Here is a 24,652-nt window from a genome sequence, read left to right on the forward strand (position 1 = left end):
TTTCGGAAAATGTCAAGTCATAACAAATTTTGAATGAAAGGAAATATTGCCAAGAAATTGTTGGATATGGAATATTTTCTAAGACAACATACAAAAGGGGAAAGGTAACCATGTTTTGTTCAGCAGAAAAAAGGAGACATCTGAAACACAGGTTATCGACTTTTCTGCAAATTATATTATGAATAACTACAATATTCAATGAAAAATGTTTTTATTTGTCAAAATATACGAAACTCAAAGCGTAGTCTGCTATCGCAACTAAATCGGTTCTTCACACGTATCCGTCACATGTCAACGTGTTTGAGGTCGTCGTTGCGCTTGTTTCAATGTCGCCGCTATGTGAATCAAAGCACCGAAGGTGCTGAAACTCGGAAATCGCTTGGCGTGCAACCTGCAAGATAGGTTCCTGATGTTTATTTTTCAAGCAGTGCGCTAGAGTGCCGGTCATGACATGGACCAAGGTTTGAGACTGTTTTGGTGTTGAACCCATATTTCCCTTGCAACCTGCAGCAAAACAAAACAAAGATGTACACAAATATCGTGAAAATAAGATTATTGCATTTGTTTATGTTCTTGAGATCTTAAACTTGAAAAAAAGGAAGCTGATGATGTTGAATGTGACGCTTCTTGACAAAATGATTTTGATTATAATACCATCCACGGGGCATAGTTAAAATCCAACACCCCCAAAGAGAGATAACTCCAATTAAATTGTATTGGCTTTTAACTAGACTGGTTTCCGATCACAATATTCAGTAGTCCCGGAAACCATGATTTTAACTATCTTCTTTGAAATTACTACGCGGCCAAAGGGCAAAAAAATAGTTTGGCGTCTCGATTTACCAGTTCGACAATATTTAGCTAAAATTAACACTTGAAAATGTTTGAAAATAATATCATTCACTTGGGATATCGGCAAATATTTAAAGTTTAAAAGAGAATCACGCATTAATTTGAAGACAGCATTTCCGTCCGTGAAGTTATCTGCCGGCAGCCCTTTTGTCATTCTTATACTTACAATACTCGAAGCCATTCACGTGACTTCCGAGTAAAAATTATATGGTTTAGAAAATGCAAAAGTGCAGTGGGAATACGCTACGTCGATTTACTTGATTTATATTTCATTTTATTGAGCATATTATATTTTACCTGCAAACTGCAGCGGGAAGTTATCTATCGGTAGCGTTTTGTTTTAATATTCGTTGAAATACAAGAAAACGCAAAAATATCTCATCACAAGCAAGTTCCAAGCCATTTTTTAAAATCCATGTAGTTTTCTTACACTTCCCACAGTACTTTTTGAAAAATATACATATTCATTGACCTACTACTGCACTTTTGACATTTATGTGGTCCGACCAAGGCTTGATTAACCGATCGCGTGACTCTTTTTTTTGTTGTTGCACATTTTGACATTTTGTTAATCTTTTCGTGTTTGGGAAGTTTTATTTTATGAACTTGTATACTAAAAATATGAACATCGACAAAATTTCACGTATTAAGATGAGTTTAAAAGTAGCTTGTTTTCATAGATGAAAATATGACAATTTATGACATTTCTGTTTAACACACCCGCGTACAAAAATAATTTTGTTAGAGCCTTTGTCCACAGGAACAACAACATATTTTTTATTGCAGAGAAGAGAGACATTTTGCATCTTCTACGTTCTTGAATACTGATTTGTGTTGATCATTCATGCAGCATTTGAGGTTGTGAATGCAACGCCGATCAAAGACCTAACTGCTTTTGCTCTATCTGAGTCGAGTTCTGGTTCCCGTTCCTTCTTTCGCTTTATCCACCATTTTGCATAATCTTCAACTTCGTCCAATATATTTTTAAAATTATTGTACCAATTTAATTGTTGCGCATTATCTGAACTCCTGATCGTGATAAATCACTTTTCGGCGATTTTCTTTTTGAATAATATTCAGATCACCATGGCATAACAAGAGGGGTTGTAAACAAAGGAAGATTTGGAATGGTCACAAGTCAAAAGGTTCTCGAATTCCGCTGTTTTATTTGATGGCGTTGACTGAATATATTATTTTTTACTACTCATTAATTTGAAATGTCAAGCATTGTGGGGTATTATTCTCCTTAACAAATATCGGCAAAAAAATACCGAAGCGTCAGCGGTGGGATTATTCAAATACTTTAAAATCCAAATACATGACCTAAACGTGAACACAGTAAAAAAAGGAAGTTCTACAGTAAACATATAAACAGTCAAACTTCATGAAAACTCAAAATTTTAACCATTTCTGATACGTAAAAAAATGTAATATATTCAACAACAATCGTTAATCATATATTTGATCATTAGTCAATAATAAAAGTTAAAATGTCGGTTAATTAAACATGATAAAGATTTAAAATGTCGGTTAATCAAACATGATAAAGATTTAAAGAGTAATAAGAGATTTATTGGCGATTCCGCAATTGTTTACGGAAAGTTTTATTGCTTTTAATAATCTTCTGACAGTATTTTTGGAAGTTAATTTTGAGATAGAAAAAAAGAGTGAAGTTAATTTTGAGATAGAAAAAAAGAGTGATGTGAATATAATAAATAAAAACACAGTGTTATTGTTAGTGCAAATCAACCATCATAAAAAATCAAGTGATATTTATCCCCGTCCTGAGTATGATCAATGATGTGTAAAACGAAATTGAAGGTATATTGACGAATAACAGTTCCCCAAATGTCTGTAAATGTGTTGTTGATACTATTATCCGGCTAGATCTTCTTTGTGTCTGCATTTGAATACAAACGTTGTATTGTTTACAAAACAAATTCTACAATGTAAGTAGAGGCTCAAGAGACCCTGAATCGCTCACCTGCTTTACCATTGTTTTTTTGAAAAACATGAAAAATGAGACAGGCTAAGTTAAACGAATTGTCAAATGCAGGAAATACTTTTAATAGCATTTAACATTTTAACACCTGAACCAGAATTTTAATATAGGCAACAGCTTTTGAGTTATTTTCAAAAATTGGTCTTCTGACCCGTATGTTCGCTTTTCAGTAAAGGCAGCCATATCTATTCACGGATTAAAATAGCAAGTCATTTCGAGCACAATACTCTAAAGAACTAATATGCTTTATTTTCATAAAATGATCTTAAATGGTTTTAGAGAAGAAGATTTTCAAAGTTGTACACGTGGGAAAAAAAATTAAGAATTGTTTCAGGAGCCATAATACCTACATCAGTAGACGAATTGTTTCGAAAATTTCGGCATTGGTCAGTCTCTTGATGCTGAACAATATTACTCTGCCATAAATTTGCTAAAGGCAACAGTTTTTGAGTTATTTGCAAAAAATGCCTTCAGACCCTATGTTCTATTATAGTAACGGCGGTCATGTTTTTTTTTCGCGGATCATAAATCCCAACGGTCATTTTGTGCACAATACTCTGAGGAACAGTCATACCAAGATTGCATCCTGTCGGTCCAATAGTTTCAGAGGAGATTTTCGAAAATTTGTGCCCGATGACGACGACGCCAAGTAAAGGCCTATCTCATAAATACAACCACGTTGTATAGGAACAATGTTCAGATTATCCACTGTTTAGGTACTACCGTCTTTATATTAGTTTTGCTAATCTGTATATTCATTTAATAGTTTTTTATATGCGTTTTATTAACTTATGTAGAAACTGTATCGTTATTGGCCGTATTCAAAAAGAAATACAAGATACGTTTCAGCAATGATACCATAGATAAGTTTTACGTCAATTTATAGTATGCTTAGAAAGAAAATTGAACTACCAATAATATTTCACAATTAAGAAATTAATACTTATATTGTAATTTTGATAATTATTTTTCTTATTTCTACCTCACCTGGCCGAAGGCCATATGAGCTATTGCCATCACTTGGCGTCCGTCGTCGTCGTCGTCGTTAACAATTTTTTCAAAACTCTTTTCCTCTGACACTACTAGACCAATTGGAAACAAATTTAATATGAATGTTCCCTGGGGTATTCTGCATAGAACTGATGTGGGGATTTTTGATCTGTCGAAAAACATGACCGCCGTTACTAAAAATAGAACATAAGGGTCAGACAGTTGTTTTTCGCATATATCTCCAAAACCGTTAGGTTTAGGTAAATTCTGATTTGAGCAAAAGTGTTTAGCATGACGAGATCTATCTGCGGTCATATTTTGATTTTAATCCGTTAAGCCCTGTTGGAGTTATTGCCCTTTTTCAATGTTTTTTGTTATGTCTAATGCTATTTCTTTCAAAAATCTTCTTCCTTGACACTACTTTACCAATTGAAACCAAACTCAGTACAAATGTTTCCAGGCGTATATTCCATAGAACTGATTTGGGGATTTATGATCCGTCAAAAAACATGGCAGCCATTACTAAAAATAGAACATAGGATCAGACAGTAGTTTTTGCGTATATCCCCAAAACCGTTAGGGTTAGCCAAATTCTTTCAATAGCTGAAATAATCCTTATTATTATGACTATAAAAGTTGTCAGTCGACTCCTTGTAAGAGTTATTGCCCTTGAAAGTGGAAAAATGACGGGTTTTTTTTACAGTTTTCAGCCAGTATCATGAAAGAGTAATCAAGGGAACCAAGGTTATAGCGGTAATCAAAAGAATGTAATCCAGGGACAAAGACCAGACATGGAAAACAGACATACACAACAAAGAACATAAAGTAACTAAAATCATACATACAAAGTAACAAAAGTAAATGAGCAACTCGGACTCCACTAAAAACTGAAAACTATGATAGATAGAAAGAAACTTTCAATTGCTGAAATGATCCTTATGATAAGTCCTACCAAAGTCTTCTTAGTTGAAATTGTTGGACAACTTCTTAAATTTATTGCCCTTGAAAGACAAAATTCAACCAGGTGAGCGATTCCGGCCTCTTGTTAATTTATTTTATTTTTGTATTATTATTGTTTTTATTTTGACAACAGACGTTTCAGAGATAACAGCAAGAAAATTACTGTTATAAATAAATTACAACACAACTACACGTACATTTACCAAAATATATATCTTAAATTAATATTTGTATGCCTACTAGCCATTGGCATTGATGAGCATGTTATTGGTGGACGCATTCGTGATGGTTCAAATATGAAATCTTTCCTTCAATAAACTTAATTGAAGAATAATAACAATTATCAATATTTGATGTATCTAACTTTATTTTACCCTTATTACTAATATAGTTTATTGAATTATTCCAATTATATGACGGCTAATCGAGTTTAAATAACGACATAAAATTTTAAAACTTTTAATGAATGATGTAAATGACAGTTAAAGTTCTCCTACCACTATAGGATTTGATTAACAGGTAGAAGCATCACTCGGCAGATATGACCTTAATAAACATTACAGAATTTTCACGTTATGATAAAACATTTTTTTTTTTGTTGTTTTGGTCTTGGTGGAAGATATCATGTTAGTTCCAACGGTTCTGGGAAATGCGTTACTGCTGTATTGTATATATCGGTTCAAATCACTCCACAAGAGAAACTACTATTTCATATCTAATCTAGCAGTCGCAGATTTGCTCTTTGGTATTTTATTTTTATCATATACCATGACATCTGCTGTGGCTCCTGAAATGCGCCGGAATAAAAGTTCATGTCTATTACGGGCAACGCTTTTATATTCGTTGATAGGAATATCAGCGCTAAATCTGCTTGTCATTTCACTAGAGCGTTATGTCTCCTTGAGGTATCCGATATGGCATCTTCAACGTTCAAGTAAGTGGAGTATTGCTCTTGTTGTTTCCACCTGGTTGCTCTCCATTTCCGCTTCATTGCTTCCCTTTATGGAATGGAAGAGTAATCAAGGGAACCAAGGTTATAGCGGTAATAAAAAGAATATAATCCAGGGACAAAGACGAGACATGGAAAACAGATATACACAACAAAGAACATAAAGTAACTAAAATCATACATACAAAGTAACAAAAGCAAATGAGCAACTCGGACTTCACTAAAAACTGGGAGCATGGACCAGGTGCACCGGTAGGGTAAGCGTCCTCTGCTTTTCTAGAAACACCCGCCGAGCTGCTCATCAAAAGTCAAGTCCGGGGTAGACAAACGAGGAAAGGAAAACTATGACCCGTTGAATAAATCAGTTTTCATGGTGCAGATGGATACACCATAACGATCCACGAGTTCATGATGATGTTCCAGAAGCTTATTCGTTAGAGTTCTAGCGCAAAAAGTCTGCGTAGTTTCGGCAAGCTCTGGCATAACGTATGAGTTGTGATATGAACACTCCATACGCAGGTGCTGAAGGGATGTTGCCACAGATGAAAGGAAAGTTGACAATTTTGAATGAAAAGTTATCACGTTTGTCGTGAAGTTTGGTCAATAGTTTTCCTTTACCATCGATTTCTAAGTGTAGGTAAAGAACTGAGGCTGACTTCACAGTGTTTGTAGTATCCTTTATCTGAAGTTCTTTGGGGTCGATGCGATGTATCAAATCCCCGAAATTAGGATTGTTTAAAGATAATACGTCATCTACATCTACATACTACGTTCATGGTATGCATATGTGATAAATAACCTTTATTTCATCTTTAAAATGTGTGTTTTCATTTTTGTTACTTTTTCTGAAAGTACGCAACTGCGTATTTGCGTATAGGCAGCTACGCCCCTGTTATAGGAACTATATTAGTATACAACGAAAAGCCAAGGGCAGAAAATTGTGGTATCGTACCTGCATGCTTTGTTTTCTATTGATTTGAATAGGAAAATATTTATTACTATATAATAATATAAAATATGTCATTGTGCAGATTTTATTTATACTCAGACAGTTTACACTGTAACAAGAGACAATAATATTATTCATAACAAAATGACAAACTAGATAAAGATGAACAAATTAACATTATGCCAGTATATAAAAAAAAGTTATTCACTAATTTAGGTGGTTGACAACTTTATACTAAGGTACTTAAAAGTTAATTTTAATATTCAACATGCAGATATATTAATTTCTGTAGTGTCGTTCATGGTACCAGAAGTTGCTACAAAGCCGTGAATAGTTTGTATACCGTTGAAACTGGCCTGTAATCCCACATTTTTGTGGAGTCTGGGTTGAAGATTTAGGGTAAGTACCGTTTGTGTTTATTTTATTTCGTTATGATATTTGTAAGGTCTGTCTTTGTACCTAATATAATGATAAACAGCGAGTTATTTGAATTGATATTGAGCTAGATCTTGTTTAGATTAAGTAATGCTTCTCCATCTTCTGATCTACTGTATTTGTTATCAACATTGTGATTTGTTGTACTGGTATTGTCTTGGCACATCTATATGTGTAATAAAATTATTGTGCAACAAGAAATGTAATTTCTTTATTGTTATGAACCTTTCAATGAAAACAGTGGACTTAGGAGAAATGCAAATTATATATAAATATTCCTTTTTTAAAACCTAAACAGCATAAAAACTTATAGTCTGGGCAAGTAAGTCTGAGTAAAACTAAAGCTAATCTATCCCACAAAGGTAAAAAAAACTTGTACTGAAACAGAAATAAAGAATAATTACTGGTAAAAACTCTTCACTAAAGGCGTGGAAAAAATGATGGAAGAAACAAATATTTTAAAGACGATATCTTTATTTTCCTTATAAAATTAAAGTAACTACAGAGATGATTGTCAGTAAGTTTGTTAACAATTAGTATCGGTTACTAGATATTAACCACTGAATTTAATAATCAAGAATATATGGCTTCAAAAATAAACAGTTAAATATATTCACTGCACAGAATAATAAATCATGAGAAAAAAGTGCCTACTGATCAAAAATATCAAATAAGTTATAATTAATTAATACATTAATTGACATATATAATGCATGTTCTAAATACATATGTTTATTAGATAATAACAATAACAAGTTTAATAGAAAAAAAGTAAAATTAAAGTTTGTATTTCAACCTGACTTTATATTGGGAAATTCTAGAATTGTAGAATCTTTTTTACAATTTTTTTTATTAAATAACCCACAAAGTATCAAACAATGAAGTAATTCTTTTTTTTTTTTTTTTTGCAATCACCAAAAGCATTCAAATCACTCAACGTATCAGTCTATATGCTAAAGTTTATGGTATTCACAATCAGGTTGAAAAAATAAAAATATTGAAAAGGGCATAAGAATTTATGATTTTTTTTGCATGAACACTTACAAGTGAATATAATAAAGCTCAAAATAAAATTTAAAAAAAACAAGCACAACGTCAAATTGTACTGTTAATAAATAACAGGTAAACAATTAAGAAATTTTTCATTGTAATTTTGTAAATCCGAACAGAACATTACGTATTTTAATAAACATATTTTCAATAAAAAAAATCATCATGGACAGAACAAGTATAAGAGAAAATATAAAGACATGAAATGAACCACTTATACACAAAAAGGGCAAATACAGTACAACCTCCACAAACTGAACCGGACTAGAATTATGCAGATATACCATTTAATAAAATTACACCGTATTAAAAATTAAACATTGTTTACTTCTTTTATGTGCATTTTCATAATAGTAAATCTTGCATTTTCAGTTTTAAAAAAATCAATAAGAAATTCTTGACTGAAAACTTGAATTCCACTTACACCTGAAGTCAATGCATTAATTGATGCATGCAAACATTTCAGAATTTACCCAAATTATCAATATAAAGTTGTGAAATAAAAAGTAAAATATAATAAAATGTTTTCTTTCATTCTAAACCAGTGATTATAATTTCATATATTTTTTTACCTCCAGGTGCCGATTTAATTTCAGAGAGAGATTTCCTCCCATTTAAAATCTTTGTTCAGATTTCATGGGAAAAACCAATTCTCCTTCAGTCTTTTCTTGATGTGTACTATTTCTCCACTCTCTATACTTAAATTACGATTTTAACATGCTTGCTAAAACTGGCATGTTGAAAATCTTAACTTAATATCTACTATTTGCATTTGATTTCTACATTAAATTCAAGAAAAAAGAAAGACGTTATAAATAAAACTATCAGTTCTTCAATGTTGCTTGGTTCACTTACAACAAGAAAACTAAATCTTTAAACGTTCCAAATAATCAAGGTGTATCTTGACCACATGCTTGTTGTACCCACTATATGCAGTATGCATGTACTCATGTGGTCAATCAATATAGGTAAGAGTATTGTCATAGTTGTAGATCATAGAAAGCTATTCATACTAATACAAAAAAACAAAACAAAACCAATACCAGCAATGAGATTTATAAACTTATTACATGCATCTTTTTTTAATTAAATTCAAGACGTTAAATATTCATACATATTAGCTAAAACATCATTTTATTTTCTAGACAGTAAATCATATGATCACTATGGCGATTAGTAATTTACAACTATATGAAAAGACTACTGTGATCTCTGCCATTTCAAAATTCCATAAATCCAGTTGGAATGACACAATATGTTCATCGTCATACCTATAGATCTATACAGGAATCAGACATGCCATACAAAACCAATATATAAAAAAAAAACTTGTATTTTGGAATTACATTACAGGCACTGCGGAAACAATCTCTTTATAATTGGTAGTGCAAGATCAAGAATGATAGAAAAAAAAATTAATCATTTCAAAGTTCACAGAAATACATTGTAAAATTGTCCTGCACTTTTATTTTATTTTCTGTTATTTCTCTTCACTCCAATATCACAGCACTTTATTTTACAATTGTTTTTTTTCATGTTTAACCGCCTTTTTGAGTCCGACAGTGACATGTACCTTCAGGATTGTATTATAATAAAGAAAGACAAGTGAGCACTTTATCAAATTTTACAAAAAGTAAGTAAATAAATATTGACATTGGTGAGCTAAATACAGAAATTTACTTGAACATAGTTGAAAAAGATGTGCTTTACACACAAATATACTTAAACACAGAAGAAAAAAGAATATGGAATATATAATATCACTGATATGCTTCATACAGAAATATAGTTAAACATACAGAAGAAAAAGGAATAGATATATGGACAAAATAATATCATACACTGTTTCATACAAAAATATACTTCAACACAGAAGAAAAAAAAAGAATGCATATATGGACAAAATAATATCACAGATTTGCTTCATACAGAAAAATACTTGAACACAAAAAGAATATAGATATTTGGGCAAAATAATATCACAGATTTGTTTTATACAAGAATTTACATGAACACAGAAGAAAAAAAAGGATATTGATTGCAGAATAAATAAATAATTTGATTCAAACACAATATGATATATAGTCTTTAGTCACTTATAAGTATTGCAATAGAACTTCAGAATCTTTGATTCATTTTAAAATCAGTATATTCAAGTATAGTTGTCATTTCATTTAAAACGTGAACATTATAATAAATTCATCTAACTAATATATGAACTCTGAACTTTCAATATAAATTTTATTGTATATATACAACTGAGACATTAAATAATAGCAATAATTGTATAAATATAGCAATAATTTTATTTTAAAAATTCCATTCATAAAAAATCAGAAATAATCTTATACAGCAAAAAATAATGTTACAAAAACATTATATAATAAAATAACAGTTGGAAGATGTTTTTTTTTCTTTGGCACAAATTGAGAATAAATATATAATGTAACATAAAAACACAAAATTTTTTCACAAAATACTTGTTTGAAAGTATTGCACCAACCTCTTGGGAGTATTGACTGAACCTGCTTAGAAAATAAGCATGGAAGGTCTCTATTGTACAAGTACAAGTAAAACTATTGCGAAAGAGATGTGTGTACCTTTCTGTAAGTCAATGTTACCACTTAATCTTTTCTTCTGTAGAAAAGTTTTAGTCCTTGATAGCTTAGAGATTGCTAATTCTTAATTTTTGTTATATATTTTTTATTTCATTATTTGTAGTTTTGTCAAATTAAGATTATGAATTAATATGATCATAGTATTGTTGGAGAAGATTTAGCATTTTCCTCCAAGAAGTACCGAGTTTACTCAAAAATAAGTGCAAAAGAGCCTATTCTATTTTAACTAAATCACTGTCCAAATACCCTATTCTATAATTACTATTTGGGTTGAACCATCATTTGGGTGAGTTCAGTAAACAGGTATTTAACTATTTAGGAAGAAAAATCATCTGGGTGACTTCAGTCAGCAGGTGTTTAACTGTTTGGGTAGAATCATCATCAGGGTAAGTTCAGTCGGCAGGTGTTTAACTATTTGGGTAGACCCATCATCTGGGTGAGTTCTGTCAGCAGGTGTTTAACTATTTGGGTAGAACCATCATCTGGGTGAGTTCAGTCAGCAGATGTTTAGGAAGCCCTATAAATGACTTGTGTCGGACTACTTCAGCCATGTTGTTCTGCATAAACTGTTCACACAAACCTTTTATGTGATCTGAAACAAAAGACATACAATAGAATAATTATGCCATCTGCCATTGAAATGTTTTTTTTTTATAATTTTGCAATAGAACTGACATCTCAGGTTTGACCCCTAGTAAGGCCAGTAAATTGCATTTTATTTTCATTTAATTTTAAAGAACATAAATCCACTTTTATACAAACTATCTTTTTTGATGACGAAATCATTTTTATTTATGGCCGCTTTTAAACATAACCCAGAAGAGGTCCGGTTTAGCAAACTAGAACAATTGTCATCTTTGTATTTTCTGAAGTTTCTGTTCAGTGCTATGAATATTGGGCTAAGAGCCATTCCCTAGAAGCATGTATGTATGTATACGGAGTTATATACATACTCTTCCTACAAACCATTTTGGCTAGTTCTAGAGACTGAAAATTTCAAATCTATAACCAACACTCAATGTTTGTGATTTTGTCAAGCAATGTCATAGTGAAATATATTTGCTTTTATTATTTAAAAAAGGGATCATTAACATTTTTATTATCTATAAGGGTTTTCATGTTTGTATGATGCATTATATTAGATGCATAAAAATTTAGATGAGAGTAATCAAGGGAAGCAAGGTTATAGCGGTAATCAAAAGAATGTAATCCAGGGACAAAGATCAGACATACACGACAAAGAACATAAAGTAACTAAAATCATACATATAAATTAACAAAAGCAAATGAGCAACTCGGACTCCACTAAAAACTGGGAGCACAGGACAAGGTGCACCGGTAGGGTAAGCGTCATCTGCTTTTCTAGACGCACCCGCCGATTTGCTCATAAAAAGTCAAGTACGGGGTAGACAAACGAGGAAAGGAAAACTATGACCCGTTGAATAAATCAGTTATCAAGGTGCAGATGAATACACCATAACAATCCACAAGTTCATGATGACGGCCATAAAACTTTTGTAGTGATGACTTCAATCTTGTAGCAACATAGGCCTGTTCCAGAAGCCTATTTGTTAGAGTTCTAGCGCGATAAAAAAAAGTCTGCGTAGTTTCGGCAAGCTCTGGCATAACGTATGAGTTGTGATATGAATACTCAATACGCAGCTGCTGAAAGGATGTTGCCACAGATGAAAGGAAGTTTAACAATTCTGAATGAAAAATCATCACGTTTGTCGTAAAGTTTGGTCAATAGTTTTCCTTTCCCATCGATTTCTAAGTGTAGGTCAAGATATGAGGCTGACTTCACAGTGAAGTAATAAAAATGAAATAATAAATCAAGATAATTTTTAGATGAAATTGAACTACAGGAATATTAAAAACACCTTCAGTTCAGCATTTTTCTGCTCAAAAGAAAATGGCAAACAACATATATATAGATATATATTTTTTCACTAAATGTTAATAGTTTTATTTCACTTCAGACTTCCTCTATATAGTTTGGTGTCCCTGTAAATTTTCTGTTGATATCATACATATCTATACTTTCTAATCAAACAGATACAATTGATTTATCATGACTTTCTCTTGCAACACTTGATTTCTCAGGCATAAAAAAGGGTATCTAATGCATCATGTACACATGGTGTACAAAAAATTTACCATCCACTTCATATCAGGCTAATGCAAGAGTAATCAAGGGAACCAAGGTTATAGTGGTAATCAAAAGAATGCAATCCAGGGACAAAGACCAGACATGGAAAACAGGCATACACAACAAAGAACATAAAGTAACTAAAATCATACATACAAAGTAACAAAAGTAAATGAGCAACTCGGACTCCACTAAAAACTGGGAGCATGGACCAGGTGCACCGGTAGGGTAAGCGTCCTCTGCTTTTCTAGAAACACCCGCCGAATTGCAACAAATTAAGTTTAATTAACAACCTCAAACCTATCATGGCAACTTAGTATAGGTAAAGTCCTATATAGGAGAAAATACATACGCTTTGTTGACACAAATTACATTGCTGAAACTTCAGTATATGGAAATAGCTACTATGAACTTACTCACATTTGCACAATGATCTTAAATATGGGTCACTCTATATATCACCACATATACAGTTTATCTAAATTAATGATTTTCTTTAATTACATTAAGTGGAGAATGAGCATGATTAGCAGTGAAAAAAACGGTGATTCACAAAGAGAGTTTTTTTTTCAATTCCAGTATTCCCATTTAATAGCATATAGATGAAAACAATCTTTTAGTCATATTCAAAATTCCTGAATGCAAATGTAATAGAATAAGAGCTGACACTAGGTTGCACAGATAACAAAACTTGAAAAGCTTAAGTTATCTTCAATTTACAATGTGAAATTAAAATATAACTAACTGCTTATTAAAAGAAAATGTCTTTAGCCCAAAATAATCGTAACTAACTTTATTCAACCTACATTTTGTCATAATGGGCAATAACGACTACTTCACTCACTCATGATTAATTGATGATTCACAATTTTATGGTATGAACCAACCATTACTGCACAGTAATAAAACTAAGTATAAGGAAGGATTTCATTTGATGGTAATGGGTAATATCGTACCATAAATTAAAAACAGTACAATAAAGGCTCAATTTATCAGTAAATTAAAGTAGATAGTAATTATCAATCTTACATAAAGCAATGATAAAAGCATTGTGGAATATTAAAGTCATATAACATGCAAAAATGGAAATATGTTCAGCCACAGGCACATGGGGCATAGATGATTCTGACCATCCCTCTTTTTTTCAAGACAACCATTATTTCTGTGCCTCAGTTTTTTGCCACAAATGTATGTAATTTTCATGCATTTGATATAATAAGAGTCAATTTAGTAACTATACATTTCTAACTCTGTGTTGATTGTAAATTGAATTTTATAATATACTGTAGTTAACCTGTCAGAGTTGCCAATAGATTGCAGAGCAGTCTATGCATGTCCAATAGTTATAAGTTATTGGTAGGAACGTTCTTGAATAGAACCCTGTTAGAAAAGACAATTTCAAACATCTCTGTGCCATTATTTTTTGTCTATATATTTGACTGTGGGATAGTCAAGGGGGATGCATCCCAAATACTTCTTGGGATTGAATATATAAATTTTCTTTGGATTTATTTTTTAAGAAGTATGAGAAATTAAAGTCATTTAGAAGAGGGTCAGTGTTCAGTGTACAGTATTCTTTAACTACTTCGGGGTTTGATCCTAGTTTACTGTAATCCTTCCATAACAGCACATTAGTAGTATAATTAAGATGAAATATATAACAAAATGTAACAAATATTCAAGAATGTTTCTGCCAATTTCTTATAACTATTACAAAAAACAATTTTGGTAAATATCCTGTACTGTTGAAATTACATAGAATGCCAAAAAATATAAGGGAGGTAACTTATTTTGTATAAACAATGGTAATATCATAATGTGTTTACATACATGGTTCTACATTTAGACCAGTTAAATTGACAGTATTTGTTTTTAGAAAATGATTGGCTGCTCATAAAATAATGGTAGATCCAATCAGGATTCATTTACTAATAGTCAGTCATCATGGATAACTGGTCAGCTGATTGCTTCATGGAGATCATTTACCTATCATAAAACATACCCTTAACTGTTCAGACAGCAATTAACACCTTTTGTCAGATTTATGGCTCTTCTTATCAAAGAAATGAGATTGAAACAAAAATTTAGAGGGTTGAATTTGGGGTTTTCTGAGTAATTTTGACAAAATCAGGTTTTGGGAAAAATTAGACTTACAAAATCGTGTTCGCGGGATAAAGGGTCAAAATCATGAAAACACACTTAAATCGTTTAAGTTGGCAGATATGATTATGTTCCTTTTTGATAATCACCCTATCTAGGTTCCCTTGGTTTGCTTAACTAAATTGATAGGAGACTAGAGTTGTTCTTAGCTTTATCTTATGATGATGTACTGTCTACTACAATACAGTGATCAATCCATACCTATTGGCTGGTTAGAAATCACCTCCTGGTATATCTCTATAACATTGTTGACATGCAGTGATTGGTTGAGCTTTAGTAACGTTAGATTCTTCAGGTCCTCTATACCAAATTTATGAGCAGCTAGTAAAGAAAGAAGAAACCCGTAAAGTTTTACAGATAAATTTCAAACATAGAATGAAAAAATGAAAAGTTACGTCCAAGGCTCCGGAAATTTTGACAGCCCATGTCGGTCATTTTATCAAACTTTTAGCAGACTAAATGTTGTGTCTGTCCTTTACAGGCTCAGATTGACACTGAACTGGAAAAAAAACTTTTTAGTAGCTATTTAATGATAAATATTGGAATTGTGTTATTCCATCATATACTATGTCTGTTACAAAATATCTGAAGAGTGAATGAGGTCTGTTTCGACCACACAAGGAAGTTCTAACAAGTAAACATTGTATCTCTTGGAAGCTGAAAAGTTTTGTGTGATGAAAAATGTTGATAAATAAAAGAAAATTGTGTATACATTTTGTATATTGATTAAATGGGTTGTTATCTGTGTTAAAAGAATGATATTGATAAATTAATAATTACAAACTCCAACTGATTCATAGTTTCAGCACCACATGCTTTCATTACCACTGACAGATGAAAATGATGTTGTGTGTAAATTTCTTGGTAAATCTTTTTCATAAATCAAGTAAAAAATGTATGAAAAATTCTCAAAGTCACTTCAATCCATTGGTATACACAATGGTGCTTTATGTGTACCATCAATTTAATTATGCAATCATCTAATCCTTTGCAGGTAAATCGAAGTCACAGCTGGCTGCACATTGGCTAATATTGAAATGCACACCTGTCAATCAGTTTCCAATAAACAATTAGGAGACATGAAGACAGGTATATAGACACTTATATAACCATGCTGACTGTAATTTATACGGAGTTGACAATTTTTTTAGTCCGAAAATGGTCCTTAGTCATTACCAAAATTTGTCGGTCAGTGACCAGCACTTTTGACCTTTTCAGGAGCCTAGGTTCAAACAGTGTAAAGACATTGAATATCTTTTTGGTATGATATTTCTTCGAAATTAAATAATTTCATATTTTCTTTTAAATACAAAAAAATGTTACCATGTGTAATGGTACACTGTGCACCAACTGCTTTCATAAAAGTAAGCATTTCCTGTGTGTTTAAATATGAAAAGATATGATAGATAAAAACTGCAAAGTTCCTCTTTAAAACAATGCTAAACTCAAATAAGTTTTTTCCTGCAACTGAATTTAATACACAAGTAAGTATGAAACAAAACAGAAAAGAGAAAAAGAAAAGTTGTAAGCTATAAAATAAAGCTTGAAAAAAACTGAAACATATGTATCAATTTTCCCCTTTAGATCAAAATTTATTCTAATGAACAGAACAAAAACACTACCTTGGTAAAAATTCCTAAAAACCTTAGTTTTGAAAAAAATAAACGAAAAATACTTGCTCCAAATAAAGAATTAAAATTAAATTTGACAAGGCCTATTAAAAATATATACAATGATTAAGTAATTCTCTGTGTAAAAACCAGACAAAGTGTGAATACAGTGTTGCACAGCAGGGAAAAATCACAGAGTTTTATTGTATTTTCTAAGTTCTTATACCTTTAATAACCTCAGAAATAAGCAATTAAGTGTTTGTAAAGTTTGCCTTTTTAAGATATTGATAGGTTGAATTTAAATAAAATACACTATGGAAAAATAGCAGGAACATTTTTCCGCACTTTTTCCCTTTACCTTTTTGGTTGTTTTCCAGATGTATTGTATATATCTGAGGCAAAAAAGACCACATTGAGAATAATGACATGCCACCCATTGCCTCACTCTTAGAAAGAATGGTACTTAATTATTAATCAATCTAATACAAACCTCTCCAGACACCAGGTAGAGCCTGTGGTAGACAAGATGCTGGTAAGTCATTACTGTACAGATAAAACAACACCATAAGGAAAGCTGTAGGTGTCACATCATTTATCTCTATAACTGGTTGGTCCTTATAATATACATGTATCAATTAGTATTTGGTCAATTTGCATATACATATTCAATCAAAATTACTAAATAGCAAATATTAATTAAATGCAAATTATTTATCAGTAAAATAGAATACATTTAATAGCAGTTTTGTATGATAGTATCCATTAATGTGCCATAGTGTTATGCTGCAAGGATCTTAAAAGCTATTTTTCTTCTCAATTGAGACATATTACACATAGAGATATAAAAAAAATACCACTGAACTGAACTTACCACTATACTAAAATTACCACCAAAAATCTTTATTCTTAAGTTGTAAATCAAAGCATTCATTTTCTGAAAACTAACCTGTGATTTCTGGTTGTAGAAAGCTGGGTCAGGCACAGGGCCAATTGGCATTATAGGTTGTGGGTTGACTACTGAATCATATGATGGCAGATAGAGTGCTGTAGCCTCAGGTTTGGTATCCATAGGAGGGGCTGATGGTATGACTTGGGTCTGTGAGCCATGGACACCTCCTCCAGATTGCTGGTTATACATAAAAAAATGAACACAATTAATATCTACACTTAACTATGTACCATGCAAGGGATAGTTTTAAAAACAATATTCTACTATGACTTACTATGATATATTACTCAATAACTCAACCCTTGGTAATTCAAATGCTGAAAGTCTTTTTGTCATATGAGAAAGAAACAATTAATGTTAGGTATGGTATTATACTCATTTACCCACAGGATGGCCTTTAAAATTTTGTATTTTATAACTCTCAGAATAAAATAATTAAATATAAAGGCCATACCTCACATGAATTATTTCTTAATCCAGATCTCCTAATTACTCAGAAATATGTTATGGAATGGTTTGGAACATGTATCATACTAGATACACACTGTATTTAAAAGCTGTAAGGTTAATATAATGACATTAATTATTTCAATAAGTGTAAGAAATCTAAGAGATCCAATGGGTATGGGTGGAAGAACCTGTTTATTCTGTAAAACAAGGTCATTCAATATGCATAAAATTTCAACCATCGAAATGATTCTTAAATTTACAATGTTAACAAATTAGTCTGAAATGCTTTGAAAAACACAGGGATGAACATGAAATATCAAAAATGAACTTGAAATGTTCTGAAAGCATTCTCATTGCATTCATATTGGTTAAGTGACAACTTCATTAAGGTGACCTGATACAAATAAGGCATTGTCAATATATAATTTGTTCTTAGTTTTAATTTTCCTACCTTTTTAACAGCTTGGTTAAACTGAGAACTAAAGTAGGTAGACCTTGCAAACAATATCATCTTGTGTGCATAGTAGATTGTTCTATTAACATTAAATTTAATGTCACTAAACATTGGATTGTTGACCATCTTCCTTAAGTCAATACCAATATCTGTTTGTGGTGGAGCAATATCTACAGAAAAAAGTTAACCAAGTCATTAAAACATGAATAAGATGAAGTTACATGCATTGTCATGCAAAGTAAATCCCCACTTGTACAGGAAGTTTATATCAGACAGCACCCAAAAACAATGTATGTCCCATTTATATAATGCCACGTCAATCAATCCAGTTAGGGTGAAGAAAATTACAATGAAATACAGACGATTCCAATAAACCCTCTACTTTATTGACTTGGCTTATAATAAAAACATTATTTTCAATCCTCTCAGCATAATGGATTTTTAAGATAGATATAATTTTTTGTAAGGATCTCTATATTCAGAAAATTGAGTTTGTAATAAAAAACAAAATTGTAATCAAATAGACTAGAAGTTTCCTAAAACTAAATGTAATTATTAAGTTTTATGGATAAACAGACCCAAATTTTAAGTTTTGTTGACATTCAACCAAAATTGGAGAAAAGACATTTAAGATACATTCACATAATATTTTATCAATTGTAAAAATTGTACACAAAAATGAACTGTTTGTGTCATTAACCAGAAAACTGCTGTCATAATAATTGGCAAAAACATCTAAATATGTGAAAATTGTCTGAAAGTGTAAATATTTATTTCTTTTTAGAGGTAAAGATAAGCACATTTTTTTCAAATATGAATATTTTGCTCAAAATAAAAATGAAAATAAATATTTCCTTAAGGAAAACAGAACTCAACATGGCAGACAAATGGTCACCCTGATAATGATATAGTTGATAAAGATTTTTCTTGACTATAGTCCATGGGCAGGGAGGGTCCACTGTGCACCCAACCCCCCCACTCATCAACTTCATGGTGATTTTTAGGTACCTTTATACCTCCCATTACTGAATCAATTTGTTGCCAAAGAATATTATCGAATTCTTTTTCAATATAAGCCTATATTTGTACCCCACTGGGTCAAAAAGCCAAGATTTTTGTGACTTAATTGTTTGAGCGTCTTAGCCTTCCTATGATAGCATGTGCAAGAAAACTAAACAAATGTAGGTATCATCTCATAGCCCAATGTCTCAGCTTTACAATAGTACCAAGTTGCGGTTACACTTAGGGTTTTGTGGTAAAATCAAAAAAATATACCCTACCCTGCTGAAAAATTGCTTAAATTGACATATTTTTCAATGTCAAAACCCATAGAGTATTTATGCTTCAGTAAAAAATGGCTTATTTGGTATATTCTGTTTAGTATTATCACAATTTATACTTCTGGGGTTCTTTTTTGGCGATTTTCATAGTAAGAATTTATTTTTAAAAAAATGCGAAAAATGGGATTTTCAATTTTTTGGTCAAAAGTCACAATAATTTGACTCTACAAGTTAAAAATATTTGAACTTTTCTAAGTCAAGTTAGGTGGAAAATTGCCACCCCTAACCTCCATGAAAACAAATGCATCAACATGAACCCAAATGTTAATAATTAATATATAAACAGTGTACAATGGACATGTTGGGTACCATTGTTTTAATTATCGATGTATCCAACATGTCTTCTCATTTCAGGGCATATTTTTCAGTTTCAATGTGACAATAATGAGTTTTTCATAGAAAGTGGAATTTTCAGAATTTCATTTTTCCTTCCATTTCATCTATAATTGGCTTTTTTTTTTCAAATACCGTACTTCAAATAAGCTTTTGCATATTCAAATACAATTATATAGTGTCTTACCTTTGTAATGAGCCCAAGTAATAAATATTTGAACTTTTCAATTAGGTGAAAAATTGCCAGAAAGAAAATATTAAAATCCGAAAATTCCCAATTTTAAGAAAAACTTGTTATTGTCAGCTTAAAACTGAAAATAACTAGTCTGAAATGAGATAGGTTGAATACATTGATAGTTCATTTCTTCTTAGAATACATTTAGTATTATAAAATATAAATAATTAATCACATACCAAACTTGAACTTGGTCCCTCTTAATTTGATAGCATCAATTTCCACCCAAGAGCCTGATACAGTACAATCAATCTCTATCCTCAATGTATTGCAAGGAAAGTTTAGCTTCTGAAATATTGATATGTATATATGTATATGTATCATGAAAAATTAGTGACATAAAGAACAGAACTCAGACAGCAGTTGAATAGTATGTCTCTACATCTGATAAGTGTTAAATTTTGAAGACTGCACAGAATGTTTAATCCTTACTCAGTATGATTCCATTTCCCCAATGCTTCATAAAGTTTCTTAACAACTAAACAATAATTTTACCCCTGTGTTGACTCTCCTTGCATGATGTCACAAAACCTATTTTCATAAAATAAATATTAATATTATGTAAATTAAACTTCAAACATAAAAAAGATGAAAATAGTGCATATGTATAAAACAAGTCAAAACTAACCACTTGTAGATATAGATCACACACCCATATGTGGCTTGAACAATTTTTAAAAACAGAAATTGCAGAAATAAAATTAGAGAGAATGAAAATATCAGATCTATGCATAAACTAAATGTATCTAATATTCTATCTCCATTTTTACATGAATGTCATCTTGTGTATACATTGTTTTGACAGAACTTCAAAGAGAACTTCTATTGGTCAGGTTTGCCCACGGTTTGATGGAATGAAATAAGTACCTTAAAAGAAGGTGAGAAAATCCTGCTGACTTCTTGACATTGCACCCTAGGTGTTTCCCAAACTGTATACCATTCAAAATTTGGACGCTTTGCCAAGATCCTCTTAACTCCACATGTGTTGTAAGTCTCGTATATATCAATTTTATCTATAAATATCTTCTCTGCAAACTCAACCTAAATGTATGATAGCATAAAGTCTTTGTTAAAAAGTATACATGTATTTTATTGAAATACTTTGACAAAAGAAAAACAAATGTTCTATAGAATCAGAAAACAAGCTTTTACAGACTATACCTTGAAGACACATCCTTAGCTTTTTTAAAGGATAAGAGTACATGTATTTGGTAATTACACCAGGTTAAAAACATATGATAGTATGAACCATAAATATAGTTATGTGATCAGAACTAAATACTACTTAACAGTTAAACTCCTTTAAACATGGAGATATAATGTATGTATTAGAACAGATCAGTACATTAAGGTTCATCATTGCCTTTCAACAAATATGGACTCATTTTACCATTGATATATCCCTCTGACTACAGACAAACATGTGTATCTTAAAGAATTTTGAAGCATAGCATAGATATGAGAAAGTTGCATTCATTTTATGTAAAATTATATCAAAAACTGTAAAATTAAAACAGTCAAATCATTTAGTTGGATCACGTCCCTTTACAGTTACTAAGATCATATCCATCTACATGAGTCCTTAATTTTATCAAAATCAATTGAATGGTAATGGAGGAGTTGTATTTACAATGTACATGGACAGACGGATGGATCAACACAGCTTTATATGCCCTAAAGTTTTATTGTAGGGCCTAGAAACATTACCTCTATAAACTGTTTGTCATCAAGGTCTTCTGATGCCCAAGCTCCATTTATATCACCATACCTAGGGAAGACCTTTGGCTCACCTATCACAGAATCTGCTGCCCAGCTGTAAAAAATGAAAACACTGTACTTTGTAATTTTTTTTTAATCAGATCTATCAGCTTTAAACGATTTCATTGGGTTGGAGAAAGATTAGTTCTATCATACAAGACTTGTGTATTGTTCTGAAATACCAGTAATGATTGTGGGAAAGTTTAAATCTATCATACAAGACTTGTGTATCGTTCTGAGATACCAGTAATGATTGTGGGAAAGTTTAGTTCTATCATATAAGACTTGTGTATTGTTCTGAAATACCAGTAATGATTGTGGGGAAAGTTTATTGTGACATTTAATGGATTCTATGCAGAATTGTTTGTCCATTTAGCATTCTATAGCCCTTAGTACCAGTCAAAACCAGGAAATATAAATGATTTATCAAATTGAGTTATAAGAATGGGGAAACTGATTTTTTTGTCAGTGCATAACTATCATATTTCAAAAGTTGAAAACTCTAAAAAGAGGCTCATTCTGAGATAAAAAAAAAATCAGAATTGTTTTCAAAGTAGACTCTGTTTCTCTTTATAATTGGAATCCATGAGTTCCTCCATTCATTATTTTAAGTTATAATAAAAATAAAACTTATGAATATAACTATCACAGCTATGTCCCACACAGAAAGTTACCCAAAAAATATCTAAAAGCCATCATGAAGTTTTTTTCACTGGACACGTACCCAGGGTAAATATACAATCTAATAAAATCAGACCTAGCAATTATTCCATTCAGTCAGTTCATGTAAGATCTAAATTCTACTTTCTGTTCAAACGACCTTTTGAGCAGCCAATCAAAAGCATTATCTAAAGGGAAAAAAACTGAGGATTCTGAAAAGGTAATCTGAACAAAAAGTAGAATGAAGTGTTAGATCCTACATGCAGTGACTGGATGGAACAATTGATAGGTCTGATTTTAATTAGATGTAGAATGCATATCAGGTGCTTATCAAAATATTTGGAAAGGGGAGGTTCCAGTTAAAAGGAGGTTACTAGGCTATTACTTGTCCCCCCCCCCAAAAAAAAAAAATCTGCCACAGCTTATCAGGTACATACATTTATTTCTAAAAAATCTGAGTCTTAACAGCTTTACCTTGATCGCGCTTACCCAAAGCTGTCATATTGTGAAGAGAAATTGATGACTCGTGAAACAAACAGTTCAATTTTATTGGAATCAGTTCTTGCTGGATTTGTCAAAGTTCCTGTCAGAGGTTCCCTTGGTCTCAACACATCATTTCTAGTGGCAGGGGGGTATACTGGAGGTCCTGCTGGAATGTAGTTCTTTGTAAGGGTTGGTTGGACCTTAGAGGTGGAGATGTCACCAGGAGTCTTTGTGCCTATTATTTTTACTGCATCAATCTCGACCCATGACTGACATGCACTACAGTCCACCTCTAACCTTAATTCATTGCATGGGAATGTCAATTGCTGAAAAAAAAAAAGCATTTGCACAGATAAGAAAAACAGGTGCATTTGTAGACACACTGTGTTTTCAAAAAAGTACAGCTGGAGTATTTTTTCCAAAAACAGAACAAATATTTATTCAATAATTGTTTGTTGCAATATTACCAAGAATCCAAGCTCTTCAAGGTGATTCCTGTATATTCAACTGACTAACCAGGAAAGTAGCTAGCTGCAGTATAAAATCTTTTAAAAAATATTACATACATTCCAAATATTTTTCAACCACTAAAAAACCTTAATTTATCAAACATCATCTTCCTCTCTTCAAATTTCTTTTTTAAAAATAAGAAGTATATTATTTCCCCATAAAATATGTTTATTTTACATGTTTTAAACGTAAATAAATATACAAACTTTTCATCATCAGATAGAGTTAAAAACTCGGGATAAGAACTTGCTTGGTCGTATAACTCAGTTCATAAAAGTGAATAAAAAGGACAATTAAGTATAACATGTTTGTCATCTTCAATTAAGTTGTTTAAAACACACATACCATTAAAACATAATCTAGTCATAACATCGACACCCTCATAACGACCAGTTTCAATTCTGATTGGTGCAACACCACATCTAAATTTAGTGAATGTACTTCTACGTTTACCAGGCATATTAATATTCAGATACATGTAACGTTCTTTGCCATATTCTTGTTTAAACAACCTGTATGTTGGAAGTTTACTTCTATCATTTAAATTCAGATCATTATGCCATTTATCTTTGTATACATTAAAAGTTATATTTTTGATATCTTTTATCACATTCTTATCGAAAATAAATTCTGTATTACTCAAATATGACATATCATGCTCTTTAAATTTACTATGAACTCTAAAATTCCAGTCCTTTATTTTACTATTACTTGCCCATAAAAACTCTTTCTTATCCAACCTGTTATTAAACATCT

At 31.4% G+C, this 24,652-nt stretch overlaps 1 protein-coding gene across 4 annotated transcripts in view; it reads right to left on the minus strand.

Annotated features, from left to right (window-relative positions):
* Positions 1 to 8,024: 8,024 nt before the first annotated feature.
* The window catches only part of LOC148618787 (uncharacterized), a 32,889-nt gene continuing 16,261 nt past the window's right edge, over positions 8,025 to 24,652 (minus strand). For all 4 annotated transcript variants that reach the window (XM_088577995.1, XM_088577993.1, XM_088577994.1 and 1 more), the window contains 9 exons: positions 23,393 to 23,712; positions 22,193 to 22,298; positions 21,353 to 21,526; positions 20,665 to 20,773; positions 18,575 to 18,747; positions 17,671 to 17,850; positions 17,215 to 17,338; positions 15,316 to 15,435; positions 8,025 to 11,397 (listed from right to left, as the gene is read on the minus strand). In XM_088577995.1, coding sequence (XP_088434121.1) covers positions 11,267 to 11,397; positions 15,316 to 15,435; positions 17,215 to 17,338; positions 17,671 to 17,850; positions 18,575 to 18,747; positions 20,665 to 20,773; positions 21,353 to 21,526; positions 22,193 to 22,298; positions 23,393 to 23,712 — 1,437 coding nt within the window. In that variant the 3' untranslated portion in view covers positions 8,025 to 11,266. The remainder of the gene's footprint in view (positions 11,398 to 15,315; positions 15,436 to 17,214; positions 17,339 to 17,670; positions 17,851 to 18,574; positions 18,748 to 20,664; positions 20,774 to 21,352; positions 21,527 to 22,192; positions 22,299 to 23,392; positions 23,713 to 24,652) is intronic.

This window comes from Perna viridis, chromosome 4 (assembly GCF_037379345.1).
Source record: "Perna viridis isolate PV_CMFRI_1.1 ecotype Kerala chromosome 4, ASM3737934v1, whole genome shotgun sequence".
Classification (NCBI taxonomy): domain Eukaryota; kingdom Metazoa; phylum Mollusca; class Bivalvia; order Mytilida; family Mytilidae; genus Perna; species Perna viridis.